Source organism: Impatiens glandulifera, chromosome 4 (assembly GCF_907164915.1).
Source record: "Impatiens glandulifera chromosome 4, dImpGla2.1, whole genome shotgun sequence".
Taxonomy (NCBI): domain Eukaryota; kingdom Viridiplantae; phylum Streptophyta; class Magnoliopsida; order Ericales; family Balsaminaceae; genus Impatiens; species Impatiens glandulifera.
Window position 1 is genome coordinate 44,125,613 of NC_061865.1, and position 15,661 is coordinate 44,141,273.

The 15,661-nt window shown below is 34.5% G+C and overlaps 2 protein-coding genes across 2 annotated transcripts; one reads left to right on the forward strand and one right to left on the reverse strand.

The window, feature by feature from the left end:
- The first annotated feature begins 6,468 nt into the window (after positions 1–6,468).
- LOC124935193 (actin-depolymerizing factor 7-like) lies at positions 6,469–10,379 on the forward strand. Its single transcript, XM_047475644.1, has 4 exons — positions 6,469–6,606; positions 9,630–9,683; positions 9,776–10,035; positions 10,140–10,379. The coding sequence occupies exons 1-4, from the start codon at positions 6,469–6,471 to the stop codon at positions 10,288–10,290; spliced, it is 603 nt and encodes a 200-aa protein (XP_047331600.1). The 3' UTR covers positions 10,291–10,379.
- A 53-nt stretch (positions 10,380–10,432) lies between these two features.
- On the reverse strand, positions 10,433–14,904 carry LOC124934270 (O-glucosyltransferase rumi homolog). The gene is made up of 6 exons (XM_047474774.1): positions 14,480–14,904; positions 13,569–14,173; positions 12,936–13,128; positions 11,947–12,011; positions 11,611–11,821; positions 10,433–10,928 (listed from the first exon to the last, which is right to left on the reverse strand). Exons 1-6 carry the CDS (start codon positions 14,660–14,662, stop codon positions 10,572–10,574), a joined length of 1,614 nt encoding a protein of 537 aa, XP_047330730.1. The 5' UTR covers positions 14,663–14,904; the 3' UTR covers positions 10,433–10,571.
- Between the last annotated feature and the right edge of the window lie 757 nt (positions 14,905–15,661).

Consider the following 15,661-nt stretch of genomic DNA (forward strand, 5'->3'; position numbering starts at 1 on the left):
TGACAATTCTTCAAAAGATTTTTCATCATGCTTGTATGGCATAACTTGTAATGCAGTAACTCACTGCTCTTTGATTCATCATCAACAATAACAACTATGTCTTTACATGTTGAAGTCGTGTATAACGTTTTAGTTTTGTGACATCGAGCAACAACTATTTCTCCTTTAGTCACCTTCCACGTACCATTTCCACAACTGAAATTGTGACCTTCGTCATCAAGTTGTGTAACAAAAATTAGATTACACATTAAACTTGAAATGTGTCTCACCTTATTAATCTTTCAAACGGAACCGTTTGTCATTTTTAATTTGATGTCCCCCCTGCCTACAATATCCAGTGTTTCAACATCTACGAGATAAAATTTACCACAGATTCTAGCTACATAATTCTCCATTAATTTTTTGTGGGCAGTGATGTGAAATGATGCTCCTGAGTCCAAAATCCATGAGTTTATTGGGCTATCAACTGACAGAAACAACGCATCAGTGTCATCTATATATATCTAATAACGCTTAATTTAAAAGGTTGAAGTTGCACAACACGCTCTCTCCATAATCATCCTAAAAAAAGTAATTTCTCTCTCCTAATTTAATTAAAATAATTTCTCTCTCCTAATTTAATTAAAATAATTTATCTCTCCTAATTTAATTATCTTAATTATTTTCCCTTTCCTAATTTAACTTTTACTCTCTTTTTTTTTAACTTTTTTTTAATTAAATTTTGTTTTCTATTATTATTATTATTATATATATATATATATATATATATATATATATATATATAATATTTCATTACCATTTATTATCTAAAAAATTATCTATATTAATATTAATTCAAGATATAAATAATTTTGTTATAAACACACCTACCTTTCATAAATTATATATATATATATATATATATATATATATATATATATATATATATTCATAATTTTATATTTATTTGTTACCTTATATATATTATATTATTTTTCATCAATAATTTTATGTATTTCATCAATATTATTTCATACATTTTTCTGTTATATATATATATATATTTAATATTTTCATCATGAGTATAAATAATTTTTATGTTTTAAAAAAATTAACTAATTACTAATAAATATTAAATACAAAATATATATACATACAAAAAATAATAAAATTATTTCAACAAACATAGTTGGTCTAGCGGTTTAAATGTTTACATTTCATGCGGAAGACTAGAGTTCGAATCCCAATACATGTAAAACTATATTTTCAAGGTGGTGTAACTTTTAAACAAATGATAGACATCTGAAAATGTGAGGGCAGTTGGTTTGACGAACATTTGAAAGTTTGAGGTCTCGAGATGTAGGTCGGGTGGTGGGTGATTTGTCAAGTGTGAGGTCAAAATTAGTGGTTGGTTTGAAGAGCATTTGAAAATGTGAGATCGAGAGATGGAGGTTGGGTGGTGTGTGGTTTGTCGAGTGTGAGGTCGGAATTATTGGTTGGTTTAATGAGTATTTGAAAATGTGAGATCAGGAGATGAACGTCAGGTGATGTGTGGTTTGTCGAGTGTGAGGTCGGAATTAGTGGTTGGTTTGACAAGTATTTGAAAATGTGAGGTTAAGAGATGGAGGTCGGGTGATGTGTGGTTTGTCGAGTGTGAGGTCGGAATTATTGGTTGCTTTGACAAGTATTTGAAAATGTGAGGTTATGAGATGAAGGTCGGGTGGTGGTGGTTTGTCGAGTGTGAGGTTGAAATTAGTGGTTGGTTTGACGATCATTTAAAAGTTTAAGGTCACGAGATGGTGGTCGGTGGTGAGTGGTTTGTCGAGTATGAAGTCGGAATTAGTGGTTGATTTGACGAATATTTGAAAGTGTGAGATCACGAGATGGAGGTCAGGTGGTGGGTGGTTTTTCGAGTGTGAGGTTAGAATTAATGGTTGGTTTGACGAGCATTTAAAAGTGTGAGGTCATGAGATGGGGGTCGGGTGGTGGGTGGTTTGTCGAGTGTGAAATCGAAATTAGTGGTTGGTATGACGAGCATTTAAAAATATGAGGTCACGAGATGGAGGCTGGTTGGTGGGTGGTTTTTCGAGTGTGAGGTCGGAATTATTAGTTGGTTTGATGAACATTTAAAAGTGTGAGGTCACGAGAAGGAGGTCGGGTGGTGGGTGATTTGTCGAGTGTGAGGCTAGAATTAATGGTTGGTTTGACGAGCATTTAAAAGTGTGAGGTCACGAGACGGAGGTCGAGTGGTGGGTGGTTTGTCGAGTGTGAGATCGGAATTAGTGATTGGTATGACGAGCATTTGAAAATATGTGAGGTCACGAGATGGAGGTCGGGTGGTGGGTGGTTTGTCGAGTATGAGGTCGGAATTAGTGGTTCGTTTGACGATCATTTGAAAGTGTGAGGTCACGAGATGGAAGTCAGGTGGTGGGTGGTTTGTCGAGTGTAAAGTTGGAATTAATTGTTAGTTTGACGAGCATTTGAAAGTGGTTAGTGTTTGGTTTGAAGTTGGATAAGAAGTTTGTGATCAATTGCGATTGGTTGTTGATTTGTTGAAGTGAGAGTAAAAGAAATGTTGACTAAGATTGGTGAGTGGATTGTCGAGGGATATAGACATGAAAATATGAATCACAAGATTATGGTAAGTGGGTGGTTTGCCGATGGGATAAAGAGACATATGAAAAAGTGTGAGTCACAAGATGATGGTCAATTAGAGGGTTAATTGTTGAATTTTAGGTTTGTCATCAATTGAGGTCGACTAAGATTGGTGGTGGTTACTGAAGGGATAAAAAAATACATATGAAAAAGTATGAGTCACAATATGAGGGTCAATTGAGGGGTTAAGTGGATACCAAAGGCATAATATATATATTAATATTAAGTTTAAGATTAAACTTAATTTTATCTAAAATATTTATAAATAAATAATATTTTACATATATTCTTATTCGTGCAAATGCACGGGATTCATGCTAGTTTTCTATAACAACGTTGACTACATTATTTTTATCATCATCGTTTCTCTTTGGTGCTTTGCAATTCATCTTCAAATAACAATGTTTACCACAATTTAAACAATCAAATGTCCAATAGACTTGGATGGACTACTCATTATTCTCGACATAGATTTGTTCTTCCCTCGATTGAAATTTCTATCATTATCTCTACCTCTATTTTCAACATTTAGAGTAGAACGTTTGCACGTTTCACCAGAATCAAATTTACGAATCTCTTAAGGAAGAATTCAATCTCTAACTTTAATAAAATTCAATTTAGAAGTTCCAACATATTTACTAATTAATGCCTTCATAGGTTTCCAACTATTTGGTAGAGATACTAACAAAATTAGGGCACTAATTTCTTCCCCAAAATCAATCTCAACAGATAGTAGTTGATTCACAATTGTATTAAATTCATTCAAATGAGAAGTGACAAAAATACCATTAATCATTCTTAAATTAAAGAGTCTTTTCATTAAATGTACCTTGTTGTTAGTAGATGATTTCTCATACATATCAGAAAGAGCTTTCATTAGACACATTGTGATTTTCTTATTTGCTACGTTGTGAGCAACACTATTGGCTAGTGTCGATCATACAACTCTCAAAATTTGTCTATCAAGGAGTTTTCATTTAGTTTCATCCATCCTCTTTGGTTCCTCACTTAAAGATACATGAAGATTCTTTTCATAGAGATAATTCTCAATCTGTATCCTCCAAAATGCATAATATATTCCTTCAAATCGTCCAATCCCGTGTCCTATAATGTTCTCGTTTGCCATCGTTTCCAGTGCTCTATTCTAACATAACAACTTTGATACCAATTATTAGGATTTTGATCCTCAAATCTAACATGTTTGAAACAATTTGTAAAAATGAAAAAATAAGAACACAAGAAGATACAAATTTATAGTGGTTCACTCAAATGAGTTACGTTCACTTCAGCCGCCACCAAATTTCACTATGAAAAATAATAGGAATACAAACTTTTTGCCTCACACTTTTTTCTCTAGAATTTTGTCTTATCAATATAAAATTTTAACAATAATATATTTATAGATAAACATTCAGGTAATAAAAAACCTACATAACTCTTGGACAGAAAAGATACCAAGAACATATACAAGACAGTAAGACAATCGAATCCAACAAGCTTCAAACTATTTTTGTCCACTTACTGTCAAAAGAATTGTAAGAGTGTGTTAAGTGTATTACAAGTCCATTTTATTCTGTGTGAGTAGTGAGTGTTGTAAGTCAATAACGAGCAGTAAATAAGCCTTGGTTATTCGACGTATTATAAAGTTGCTGAATATTCTAAGCGAATATCCTTCTCAACGTGTGAGAAGAAGGGGTGACGTATGAGCTTAATCTCCGAACATCCATAAATCCCGTGTTGTGTTTCTTCTCTACCTCATACCTCTTTATTGTTGTCCAATCCGTGTGTGTGTTGTTTCAAATCGAAACAAACATTTCTGCACTTGAACTCGGTTCAAGAGTTTGTGACGGTTTGCGTAGTATTGAGACCGATATTAACCTCTAACACGGTTAGTATCAATCGGCGTGTTGTGTAAGCGTTCGTCCTAGCGAGACCCTCAGTCTCCAGCGGCAATCCCGATCCTAACAAGTTCCTCATAACTCCAAGATCCCCACAACAAAATAGAGTGGTTGAAAGGAAAAATTGGTCCATCCTCAACAGGGCTCGGAGTATTATGAAACTGTTAAGATCTAGATCGCGGCTGGGGAACCGGGGTCTGACCGGATAGTATTTTTCACTCAACGGTTGGTGCTTAATCCGATTAGAGATTAACACTGGGGTTCAATACTACATAGGCTGTCACAAACCCTTGAACCAAGTTCAAGTGCGGAAGTGGTTTGTTTCAGACTGAAGCAACACGCACACGGGATGAATAGGACCGGATTTGGATAAAGTCGGTTTGGAGTTTAGTGGGTCGGTTTGGAATTTAGTAAATCGGTTTGGGTAATGCTTAATCGGTTAGTGCGGAGTGGGTCGGTTAATATGAGTCGGTTAGAACGTAGAGCCGGCAAAAAGTAAATAACAAGACAAGTTTTTATGGATGTTCGGAGATGAAACTCCTACGTCACCCCTTCTTCTCGAAACCGCGAGAAGGATATTCACTAAGGAATACACAAACACAATCCTATCGAGACTTATTTGCTGCTCGATAAACACTCGTACAATTTTCACCGAAATTGTAATCTTACTTCAAATGCACACTTAAAACCTTGAATCTTGTAGAGAGATAAACTTGTAATTAATAATTCTTAGAGCTTGTAGCTGGCAGGGCTGGGTTATTAGAACTGCATTTACTCCTCTTCAGCTCCTTCTTTTATAGGTGAAATGTGCCAACGGTCACATTTCTTCTCCTTGAATCTGATTGGTTGAGCAGATGTTCAGTGATTCAAACCTGGAGGTTTAGGCTTCCAGTGCGTAGGTCAAACCGGCTAGGTTTGTCTTTTACTTAATGTAGTACTGTCGGTTGAACAGTTGCCTGCACCTGGGAGGTTGCGCCTCTGACTTATCCCAGAATGGAAAGATCTTCTTCAGGCGGTTTTCTGCAGCCTGCAGAGTATCCTCAGACTTGTATGGATATGGAAATGTTATAGTCTGTCTCTTTGGTATCATCTTCCGCAGATACTCAAAGTGTTTGTTTGCACCGATTTGAAGATTGTACTTAGTTTGATGTTCTTGGCTTCTTTCTCTAAGCAGCTTCTTTATCGGTTTTCTGGATTGATGCATTTCGGTTTAGAGTGTCTACCGGTTGTTTGGGTTAACCGGATGACTTCAAATTTTTCATAGCTTTAGGTTAACTAGATGACTTCCGGTTTTGGTTATATCTTTTGCCTTGTCTTCTAACCGGTCTTGTTTTCCTGATTGGTTAGGTTCTTGGCCGGTTGGGTTGTTTAACCGGTTGGATTACTTGACCGATCCTGATTCTTTAACCGTTCCTGCACAGGAAGTTTGTTTTTGTTAATTTCTATTTAACCGGTCTAATTTTATCTAACAATTTCTCCCTTTTTGATTATTTTATTTAAAATATTCAAAATCATGTAAGAATTAGAATGTAGGCCGGTTGTTTTAAAAGTTTATTTGGCCGGATTTTTGGAAAATGACTTAGAAGAATTTTTCGAAAAATTTTAGAAAAATTTGAGAAAATTTTTGAAGAGAAGAATTTTATCTTATCAGAAACATAAGAAGATGCTAAAAGAATTTTGGGCAGAAGTAGTGGCTTGTGTAGTGTATCTCCTTAATCGTTGTTCGATTGAAAATGTGAAAGATCTAACACCAATTGAAACTTGGATCGGAAAGAAGCCAAATATATCTCACTTAAGGATTTTAGGGAGTATTGCCTACAAGCATGTGCCAGAGTAAGAAAGAACTAAACTTGATGATAGAAGCGAGAAGTTTATGTTCATCGGCTATGAGAGAAAATCAAAAGGGTACAAGCTCTACAATCCTGTCAACGGAAAGATGGTTGTGAGTCGTGATGTGAAGTTCGATGAAGATGCTTCTTGGAATTGGGAAGTTAATGAAGATTTTGTCAATGAATTCTTCCCTTTCTTCGATGAGGACAATGAAGGAGAAGAAACATGGCAGCCTTCAACAATTGTTCTTCACTAATATTTTTGAATTTTTCATTGAATAAAAATTTACAAAGTTATTTGAAAGCTCAAATTGATTCCGAAGCGATGTAAATAAATTTAAAGCTAGACAAGTCTTAGCTAGGATTATAAGATGACAATCAAACGACCCTAAAGAACCTGATTAGTAGCAATCAAACATACAAGAAATAGAGATTACAAACAAAGATTACAAACTGTATCAAATCAGATAATTAGGATTTCTATTTTCATACCAACTTAATGTTTCAACATATTGTCTTTCTCTTCCCCTTGTTCTTCCTCTTCCCCTTCCCCTTCCTCTTGCAATGAACGGGGGATAAACTAAGAGGTTGATGAATACTGCATATTATCATCTTGATTTCTTTCTTTATATGAACTTGTTCTTATTTGATAGAAAGAATTATTCTTTAGAATTTCTGAGCTCTTCACCTTGTTGTTCTCAACTTGAATTTCGAGATCATTGTCTTTAATTCTTTCAGCTTCATCTTTGGAATCCTCAACAACTTTAGATTCCTCTGTATCAACATTGACATTCTCTTCTTCCTCTTGATTAACCTGAGTATCTTCCTCTCTGTTTTCATCAACAACCACTTCAACTTGATTTGATTGAGAATCATCAACTATCTCTTCAACATGATTAGGTTGAGGATCCACCTTCTTCGTATTGTTTTCTTCTTGTACATAATTTTCTTTATCTTCTGTTTCCTCTTTTTTAACCACATTTTGCTCTTTAAAAATAAACACATTTGTATCGTTTTACTGCATCTTTACTTTCTGACCATTATGAATTTTCTAATCTTCTTCCTTAGCCAAATCTCATTTTGGGCTTGCATGTTGGAAAGTATTGCAGAAAGAGCATCTGTCTGGCCTCCACTCATAAGTGATTTCCATGATAGTAGGTTTTCCTTTTCTGTCTACTACTGTCATACTTTTCGGCAATGTATTTCTAGGATGCACCTCAATGCTAATTCTAGCAAATGTTAGGTGCTCTCCTCTTTCAGTAATTGGATCCATGTATAATGGTCTACCCAATAAACCTGCAAAATGACTAAGGGCTTCAGAATTGTACATATGTGCGGGTATATTCAGAGCTTGTACCATATCTGTGCAGTTTCTTTTGGCTTACTCAATAGATTCAAGTCTTCGGACCATTTTTTCTAACTTCATACAATTGGATCCTATATATGTATGCCCATTTTCTAGAATTTTCTTTAGATTAGATCCCTTCTTGAATTTAAGGAAATATAAATCATGAACATTTGCTGAAATCTTCTCCAACCATTTTCCTTCACATTGTTTCAACAGTGCATCTTTAGTAATTGGGAAGGATACTCTGTTTTTTCCTACGTAGTTTCCCACAACTATATTTTCTCATTCCTTTATACAGTTTTCCTCTACTTCAGTAGACAATTTAAATTCAAATGGTGAATTCAGTACCTCCACTTTTGTCTGTGTATTGCCCAAGTAGATTTTCCCTTTATAAAATGATCTTCTGACTTTTTTGCATTGTTGTTCTTCCAGACTTCATTAATTTTTCATGTCGAGTTTCTCCTGATGGTATAAGACTTAGATTTGAGAGTCTTCATTAGTTCCTTCATTGTAGCAACTGACCATTAAACAATTTTTTCATATTCTTCTTTTTTCAACAAATTCCAGTCTTGAAGATAGTGAGTGTTGAGTTGACTTGTAATCTGTTATGTTTTCTCCTTATTGATGACAATTTCTCCCTTTTGGCATGCATAAGGAGCTTTGTAATCTGATTCTTGAGCCCAAATAGATTAGCTCTTTCATTATAGCGTATCTTCCAAGCTCCTTCATTATCCCCTTGTTTTCCTGCATTATTTTCAATAAGAATTTTCTCAGTAGTAGTTGGAGCAGATTGTTTAATTGTGTTGGTATCCTGCTGTTCTTTGATAACTTCTTCAGAAATTCTTTCAAAATCTTTGACTGTTGCTTCCTTAATTCCTTCCAGCACAAAATCCCTAACTTCTTTTGATTTATTACCTTTGTTCTTCCCCTTCCCCATAATGGCATAGACAGAGTAATAGAACAAATTAATTGTAAAAACCCTAAAAGATGATCAAAAGTAAACCGCAATCGAGAGCAAAATCTAACGGCGCTTACAAATGTACAAGAAACCCTAGACTAGCAGCACTTAATGAACGACGCAAGACAATATCGGGATGCCCGTGTCGATCGTCCCGTGTCGCCTATGCCTATTGTGTCGTCTGTGCCGATCGTGTCGTGCCGCTTGTGCCGATGGCGCTTCCTTTGATTAATGGTAATTCCGATATCGATTTGATGATTTATGGTGCATGACAATATCGTGTCATCTGTACCTTTCTGTCTGTGCCTATCGTGCCGTCTATGTCGATCGTGTCGCCCGTGCCGACCGCGAATCAAATCTTCAGAACTTTTCTCCCTGGTTTCTCCATTAACTACTTATTATTTTAATCAATGAAAGACATTTTATTTAATTTTATATTATTGCCTTTATTGAGATTTCATATGTTTTCCCTTAAAATAAAATTCTCTATTGTACTATGGAAAATGAGTATTTAAATATTTTTCTTATTTAATTAAATAATAAAAATATTATTATCTAAATTGAACCAAACCAAATTAAACTAAAAAAAACTAGATAAAAATATCTCATTTCAAATATGATATTTGATTATATCATCTAATTTATAACATACAAAATTGTTCCAATATTCAATTGAGAAAAGAAAATTAATTATTTCTTTTAGAAAAGAAAAAAAAAATCTTTTTTTTTTTTTTTTTTTTTTTGAGAAAAGAGAGATATGGTGGTTCGGTAGTTCCGTTGATGAGGGCTAAGGGCCAAGAAATTATCAACCCTTTATTCCTCCACAAAATTCTCTTTCCCACCGCAATTAGCTCTTCTCCTTTTGAAAAAAAAAGCTCAAGAATTCAAGGATCACTCATGCTTTGTCCCCTCTTCTATTACTATCTCTTTCTTTCCCATATTTCTTTTTCTTCCATTTGCAGACTTCTTCTCTATTTGTTCCTCGCTCAAGCCAGGATGGTACCTATTACTTCTATGTCCTTTCTTAAGTTTAACATAAAAGACATATTTTCCTTTTCAATTCTTTCTCTTTTTGCTTCTTTTATGTTTGGTTTGTGGTGATGGATAGGCAAATGCGGCTTCTGGAACGGCGGTTGATGACGAGTGTAAGCTGAAATTCGGGGAATTGAAGGCCAAGAGAATCTACCGATATATTGTTTTCAGGATCGATGGACAAAGGGTTGTGGTTGATAAGATGGGCAGCCCTGACGAAAACTACGACAACTTCTCTGCCTCGTTGCCTAGCGACGAGTGTCGATATGCTGTCTTTGATTTCGACTTTACCACAGACGAAAATGTCCAGAAAAGTAAAATCATCTTCATTGCATGGTACAATCAAAATACTATTACCCTATTACTAGACATTCAAGCAACACAAATAATTTGGCTTGTTTCAATTTTGTAACTTTTAACTTAAATTTTGACTGTTTTAGGTCACCGGAATCAGCCAGGGTCAGGATGAAAATGGTGTACGCTAGCTCCAAGGATAGGTTCAAGAGGGAACTCGACGGAATTCAAGTAGAGTTACAAGCCACCGACCCGAGTGAAATGAGCATGGACATTATTAAATCTCGTGCCGTTTAAAATTCGTCATCGAATCTACTAATTAACTATCTATTCTTAATTTTATTCATTATGTATGTTGTGAGGAGGATTAAAAAAAACACATTCTTATTTTTATTTTATTTTTTACTTTTAATATGGTTTATTCCAATCACCAAATCAATAACTGAAACTACTTAGTGTAATCTGATATTTCTTTCTATACATAAATATATTTGTTTCCATTCTATTGCTTGTTAATTTCCAAAATTGAAGTCTTTATAGCAAAGTAAATTCAATTCTATTATCATATTCAAGATTTCTTATTTTGATTTATCCCAATACTTCTTCTCCCATAAATCTACCTGTTTAATTGAATTTGATTGTCTTCTCTTTAACTTACTCAAAGCAAGTCGATCATACGGCGGAGGCATGGTGCATGGTCGTGCATTGGGGTCAAAACCTTTCACCAAGGACTCCATCATAAACTTCTTCTCCCGTCCTTCTGCAGAACAAGCCATTGTTTCTGAACATAGTTCAACCGCTTTATCGGGTATGGTGGGCTTGTATTTTAAGAGCTTCGCGTATTCGTTCAATAGATGGAACATGTAATCGTATACTAAATCCATCTTAAGGTCCTCTTGAATGAAATCCGATGCTTCTTTACCTATAGCTTGGGCCTGCCAACCAGGAAAAAATAAATATTAAGATATATCATTTTTTCAACTTGAAACAAATCCGAAACAGGATAGTTGGATGTCTATAATAATATATGATTAATTTAATAGGGAAAATGAAAATAAATGAGTATCCTAATAAAGGGTAGAATTTGAATATGAAAATTGAAAAATATAAGAAAAGTGCTAAGCTACATATGTACATTTACATATAAACTTATACCTAGTATAAAATCATTCAAATACAACAATAAAACACCCAAACCAAATGCATAAATGACAATTACAATAACTCCCAAAAAAAGTTCATAAAATTAAAAATCATGAAATACTAGCTTTAATTGAATTAGTAGATGGGCAGTATCTGATACATAGAAAAATAAAGAAATGACAAAAGTTTATACTATTACTGTTCAATAAATTTTCCAGTTTTCAGCACTTTAACACAGAAAACTAAACAGAGTGTTTGAGCCTTGATTGATTTGGGTTATTTGAGATTAATTTCATATTTCACAATTCAATAAAAATCGTTCAAATGATGAAGTAAGATACTAAAAATACCCTCTATTTGTTTTATATTATAAGTTTATACCCTAACCTACATCAAACAAGGTTATTTGGAAACAGCCACTTGATTATTCAAATAACTATATCAAGCAAAGTCATGTAAAAGGGAATATTTTACCTTCTGTTTGTGGCTGTTACCCCATTCAACTGCAAACTTAATAGACTTGCATTTGTCGTTCTCTTTAACGGGCCAATAGTGATGTACTGGCATTAAGTTTCTTGTGAAGAAGTCGTAGTAACGTGGCTTTACCAGCAAAGTAACTGAATCACAAGCAAGAATGTACTTCTCACTCACAGACCATGCGGAGCCTTCAATATAGATTTTGTACCTGAGAAAGAAATATAACATGAAAAGCAACAAAAACAGTGATCAAGCAAAGAAAATGTATTTATTTTGCTTTCATATTTGTTGCAAGAAATGAATTTGAAATGTAAGTTGTCTGAGTTTTGTTACCTGTGTAAACATTGGCCTCCCAAGCTTGACTGGTTAAAGTCATGACGTGATTCTTCAATCCAGTTCTGATAAGATCCAAGATATTTATTATTTTTACATGTTTATATAATAATATAGCATGGACATGGATGGTATATTTCAGAGACAGACGAGCCTTTCATCTTGCCTTTAACTGGATTCATTTTGATGTTAATGAATTAAGAACAGCCAAGACAAATTTTAAAACTAGAAAGCAACTCTATCTGTTAAATGATTGATGATTTAGATCAAACTGTAAATTTAAATGTTGAATAAGGAAATTTTTAGTGTCAAACTAATTTGTGCTTAAAAAATAAATGCTGAATAAACCAAGGCCTTGTTGGATAAATGATTATTTGGATTTAAATAACCTTGATCTCATCATCAATCAAATCATTTAAATCATCAAACAAAATACCAAATTGATATTTATTTTTTATAACATTTAAATATTAAAGACAACTAATATTTTAGTCATTTAACTCAATAATTCACATTTTCGTCGATCAAAATTTTCTAAAAACCAAATTATTTCCAAATACCCTACATCAAACAAGATCCAAATGAAAATATCTGAATGTAAGTTGGTTTGAGAATGTGGAACTAATGTAAAAAAAGTACTGATAGTGACATTATTTGATTAATTTTCAATAGTTAAATTTCCCTTTTACAATCTCTAATTATAGTTACCTAATTTAAGTCATAATAGCTTACCCAATTAACTCATGTTTTTAGCCTAATTTGAGATGAATCAAAATAAATAAGGGATCTTAGACAATAGTGTTATCAAATGAATTTAATTCAAATAAGTACTTAATTACTTAGATTAAGTAATAAGCTTTGTTATCAAACATTGCTTGAATCTTGAATCATCTGTTCCAGTAGAAACAGGAGCTAACAATAACGATTTTGAGAAGATAGAAAGACCAAAAACAAAAAGCAACCTCAATTCATGCCAAAGCAAAATTTACCTGAGCATAAATGCGAGCGCCCCAATCTTGATTTTCAGAGACATTACACTTAAGAAGATCCATCCTGGTTTCAGCTACGTTAGGATTCCCCTTCCAGAAAGCATAGGGATCTCGCTCCATCCATCTTTTCCGCTTGTTTCCTTCTTTCAGCTCTTCCAACAGTCTCTCCCATGGCCTTATATTCACCTCTGGCCTGTAAAAACCCATAAGGAAGAAAGACAACATTCTTGTCATCTGTTTGGTATGATCAAGAGATCTTCTGACAGTTCTGGCCTTGTCATGTGCATTATATCGAAATGCTGCAGTTTCTCACCAAAATACATTGAAAGTCTTTAAAGAAATCTTCACCAGATAAAATTTGTTTTATGTTCAGCTATTAACTATTTTGCATTGCTGACTTACAACATACAGTCCTCATTTGAAAGACTTCTGTTTTTGTATCTGAAAATGTTTCCAAATTTCTCTGTGAGTGTCTCTACTAAATTTCATTTCCAAATGTTCCAATCTATGGATACAGAAACAAAACTAAAGTGTTTGTCTATTATTCATTTAAGGAAATGCTATAATTCAAGCATAATTAATTATCTGAATATAAAAGATTTCAGCAGCACAAACATTGGTTTTGAAACTTACCACCCCCAGAAGGACCAATCAGGGAAGACAATGTCCAGTGTAGCATCATCGGCACAATACCGGAACAATGGTGGAGGGGCAGTCGAGTTAGGCCCTCGAAAATGTTTCGCAATCACAACAGGCCAATCAACACAATCAAACATCAAGTCCAAATCAGGCAATTTCCCTGGGTACTTCCTTAAAAGTTGCAAGATTCCCCAAAGTGTAAAGGTATCCCTAGTTTGAAACGACTTTTCAAATGTCTCAACATAAGCCCTTCCATTAACTATCACCAGCCTGAAATTTGCAGTCCGGCGAGCCCTTTCTACCATTTCTTTACTGATGCCTGTCTCCTTCCATGGCCTTAGATCCTCGTGGATCCAACGGAAGTAATCAGGACAGCCTTCCGGGATTGACCCAGCCTGATCATCCCCTTCTGGAACAAACGTTCCAGGGCTCGGATAGTAAGACGCTGGGCAGGTGAGCCTTTGATTAGCATTGGTATTATTAGCAGATGAACAGTTCAGTGGGATTTCAATTCTTTGAGGAACACGTTTCTTCTCCAAATTAGTCTGGATAGGCGTCACTGCTAGTATTGTATTTGAATGTGCATTACCAGCAATTGACTATGGAAAAGCAAAACAACACAACATAATCAATAATCTTTTGTTCATCAATACAGCAGAAAACAATTAAAAACTCGAGAAAATTTACGTTTTTAGTTGTTATTATTCATAAATATCTCTAGGATCATGAAAACAAGCAATAAATACGCTAAAAACAAAGTAAATTCCTTTTCTCTGTTTGTTCATTAATGATCAAAATTCAAGTTCATACTGGTACTCAGTTGACGCGCGGAAGAATGAAGGCTGAATAACAAGTTCTTCATAAACTGATTAAATATCAATACAAATTATTCGCATTGAACTTACAGGGACGGCAGAGTCGAGAAGCCGTGTAGCGATGAACGTGCCGAGGAAAAAGAGGAGGAAGAGTATGAAGAGTAAAGAAGATCGAGACGGCGATTTCGTCCTCAACAGAGGAAATGAAATCGTATCTTTGAAGCGCCTGTAAACTCCAGATCCATCCAATAAATACCTCGGAAATCCTTGCATATTCTCTCAAATTCAATATACAGAGAGTTTCACAGAGAACAACAGTAGAAGAACGGGACTAAATTGATTCTGCTACTGCAAATGACGTTCATTTCCAACAATTTGAAGACAGGAGAACTTCAGGTACTCGATCCAGTTGACTGGAACGTGGTTGAACTTCAAATCTTCAATACAAGTCACTGGAGAAGGAGAAAGCCATTGGAGAAGACAAAGTTTCTTCTATGATGAATATATTTTTCTATAAAAGCTGCTGAAAAAGTAGTCAATGAGAATGAGAGAGATTAAGAAGAGAAGTTAATACCCCCAAATCTAGAATGGTCTCTATTCTCTAATAGAGTGATTTATGGCATGTGGCTTATATGTCATATTCCTTTATTTAATTGGAAAACTTTAATTAAAAATTTGGAAATCTTTAAGGTAAATTTTAGTTTATCAATAAATTTTTATCTAAACTATTTGTAATACGGCGAACAATGTCACACTCGAGCTCAGCTTGTCTAGTATATATTTGGGTTCGAACTCGAGGTCGGCTCGTATGAATTTAGTTGAGCTCACGAGCCGCTCGTGCTCGGCTCTTTTAGAGCTCGTTTAGAGCTCCTTAGAAAGCTCGAACTTCTTTAGAGCCTGTCTAATGAAAGATTGTTTGTCTGCATATATAAAAATTAAATTTATAAATTTTAACAGGGGTTGTTCGTAGGTGAACTAGTGAATGAAAGTCGAAGATTGAGCTAATTCGTCTGAGCCAATCAACTGAAAATATCTCTTATTCGACTATGAGGAGTTGCCGGCTTAACCGACGTCTGATCCCCCTACAGATTTTTGAAAAGAGATAGGGCACACAAGAGAGACGGATTGCTATCTTCCGATCCACCAAGAATCTCAATGAAATTAATGAAACATTAAAGTTAGAATTATATTTAAACGATATTATAAACGAACGTGTTCGCGAGCTTATGAACCGAATATCAAGAAGTTCAAGCTCGACTTGTTTAAATTTTT

What these genes read in the sequence shown, in the direction of transcription:
- LOC124935193 (XM_047475644.1), top strand. Translation starts at nt 6,469, where the DNA reads ATGGTTGTGAGTCGTGATGTGAAGTTCGATGAAGATGCTTCTTGGAAT. An exon ending in CATGGCAGCCTTCAACAATT is followed by an intron (nt 6,607 to 9,629) that starts GTTCTTCACTAA and finishes TTCCATTTGCAG; the next exon opens with ACTTCTTCTCTATTTGTTCC. An exon ending in AAAATCATCTTCATTGCATG is followed by an intron (nt 10,036 to 10,139) that starts GTACAATCAAAA and finishes TGACTGTTTTAG; the next exon opens with GTCACCGGAATCAGCCAGGG.
- LOC124934270 (XM_047474774.1), bottom strand. Translation starts at nt 14,662, where the DNA reads ATGCAAGGATTTCCGAGGTATTTATTGGATGGATCTGGAGTTTACAGG. An exon ending in TTCTCGACTCTGCCGTCCCT is followed by an intron (nt 14,174 to 14,479) that starts GTAAGTTCAATG and finishes GCTTTTCCATAG; the next exon opens with TCAATTGCTGGTAATGCACA. An exon ending in GGAGGCCAATGTTTACACAG is followed by an intron (nt 11,822 to 11,946) that starts GTAACAAAACTC and finishes TTTCTTTCTCAG; the next exon opens with GTACAAAATCTATATTGAAG.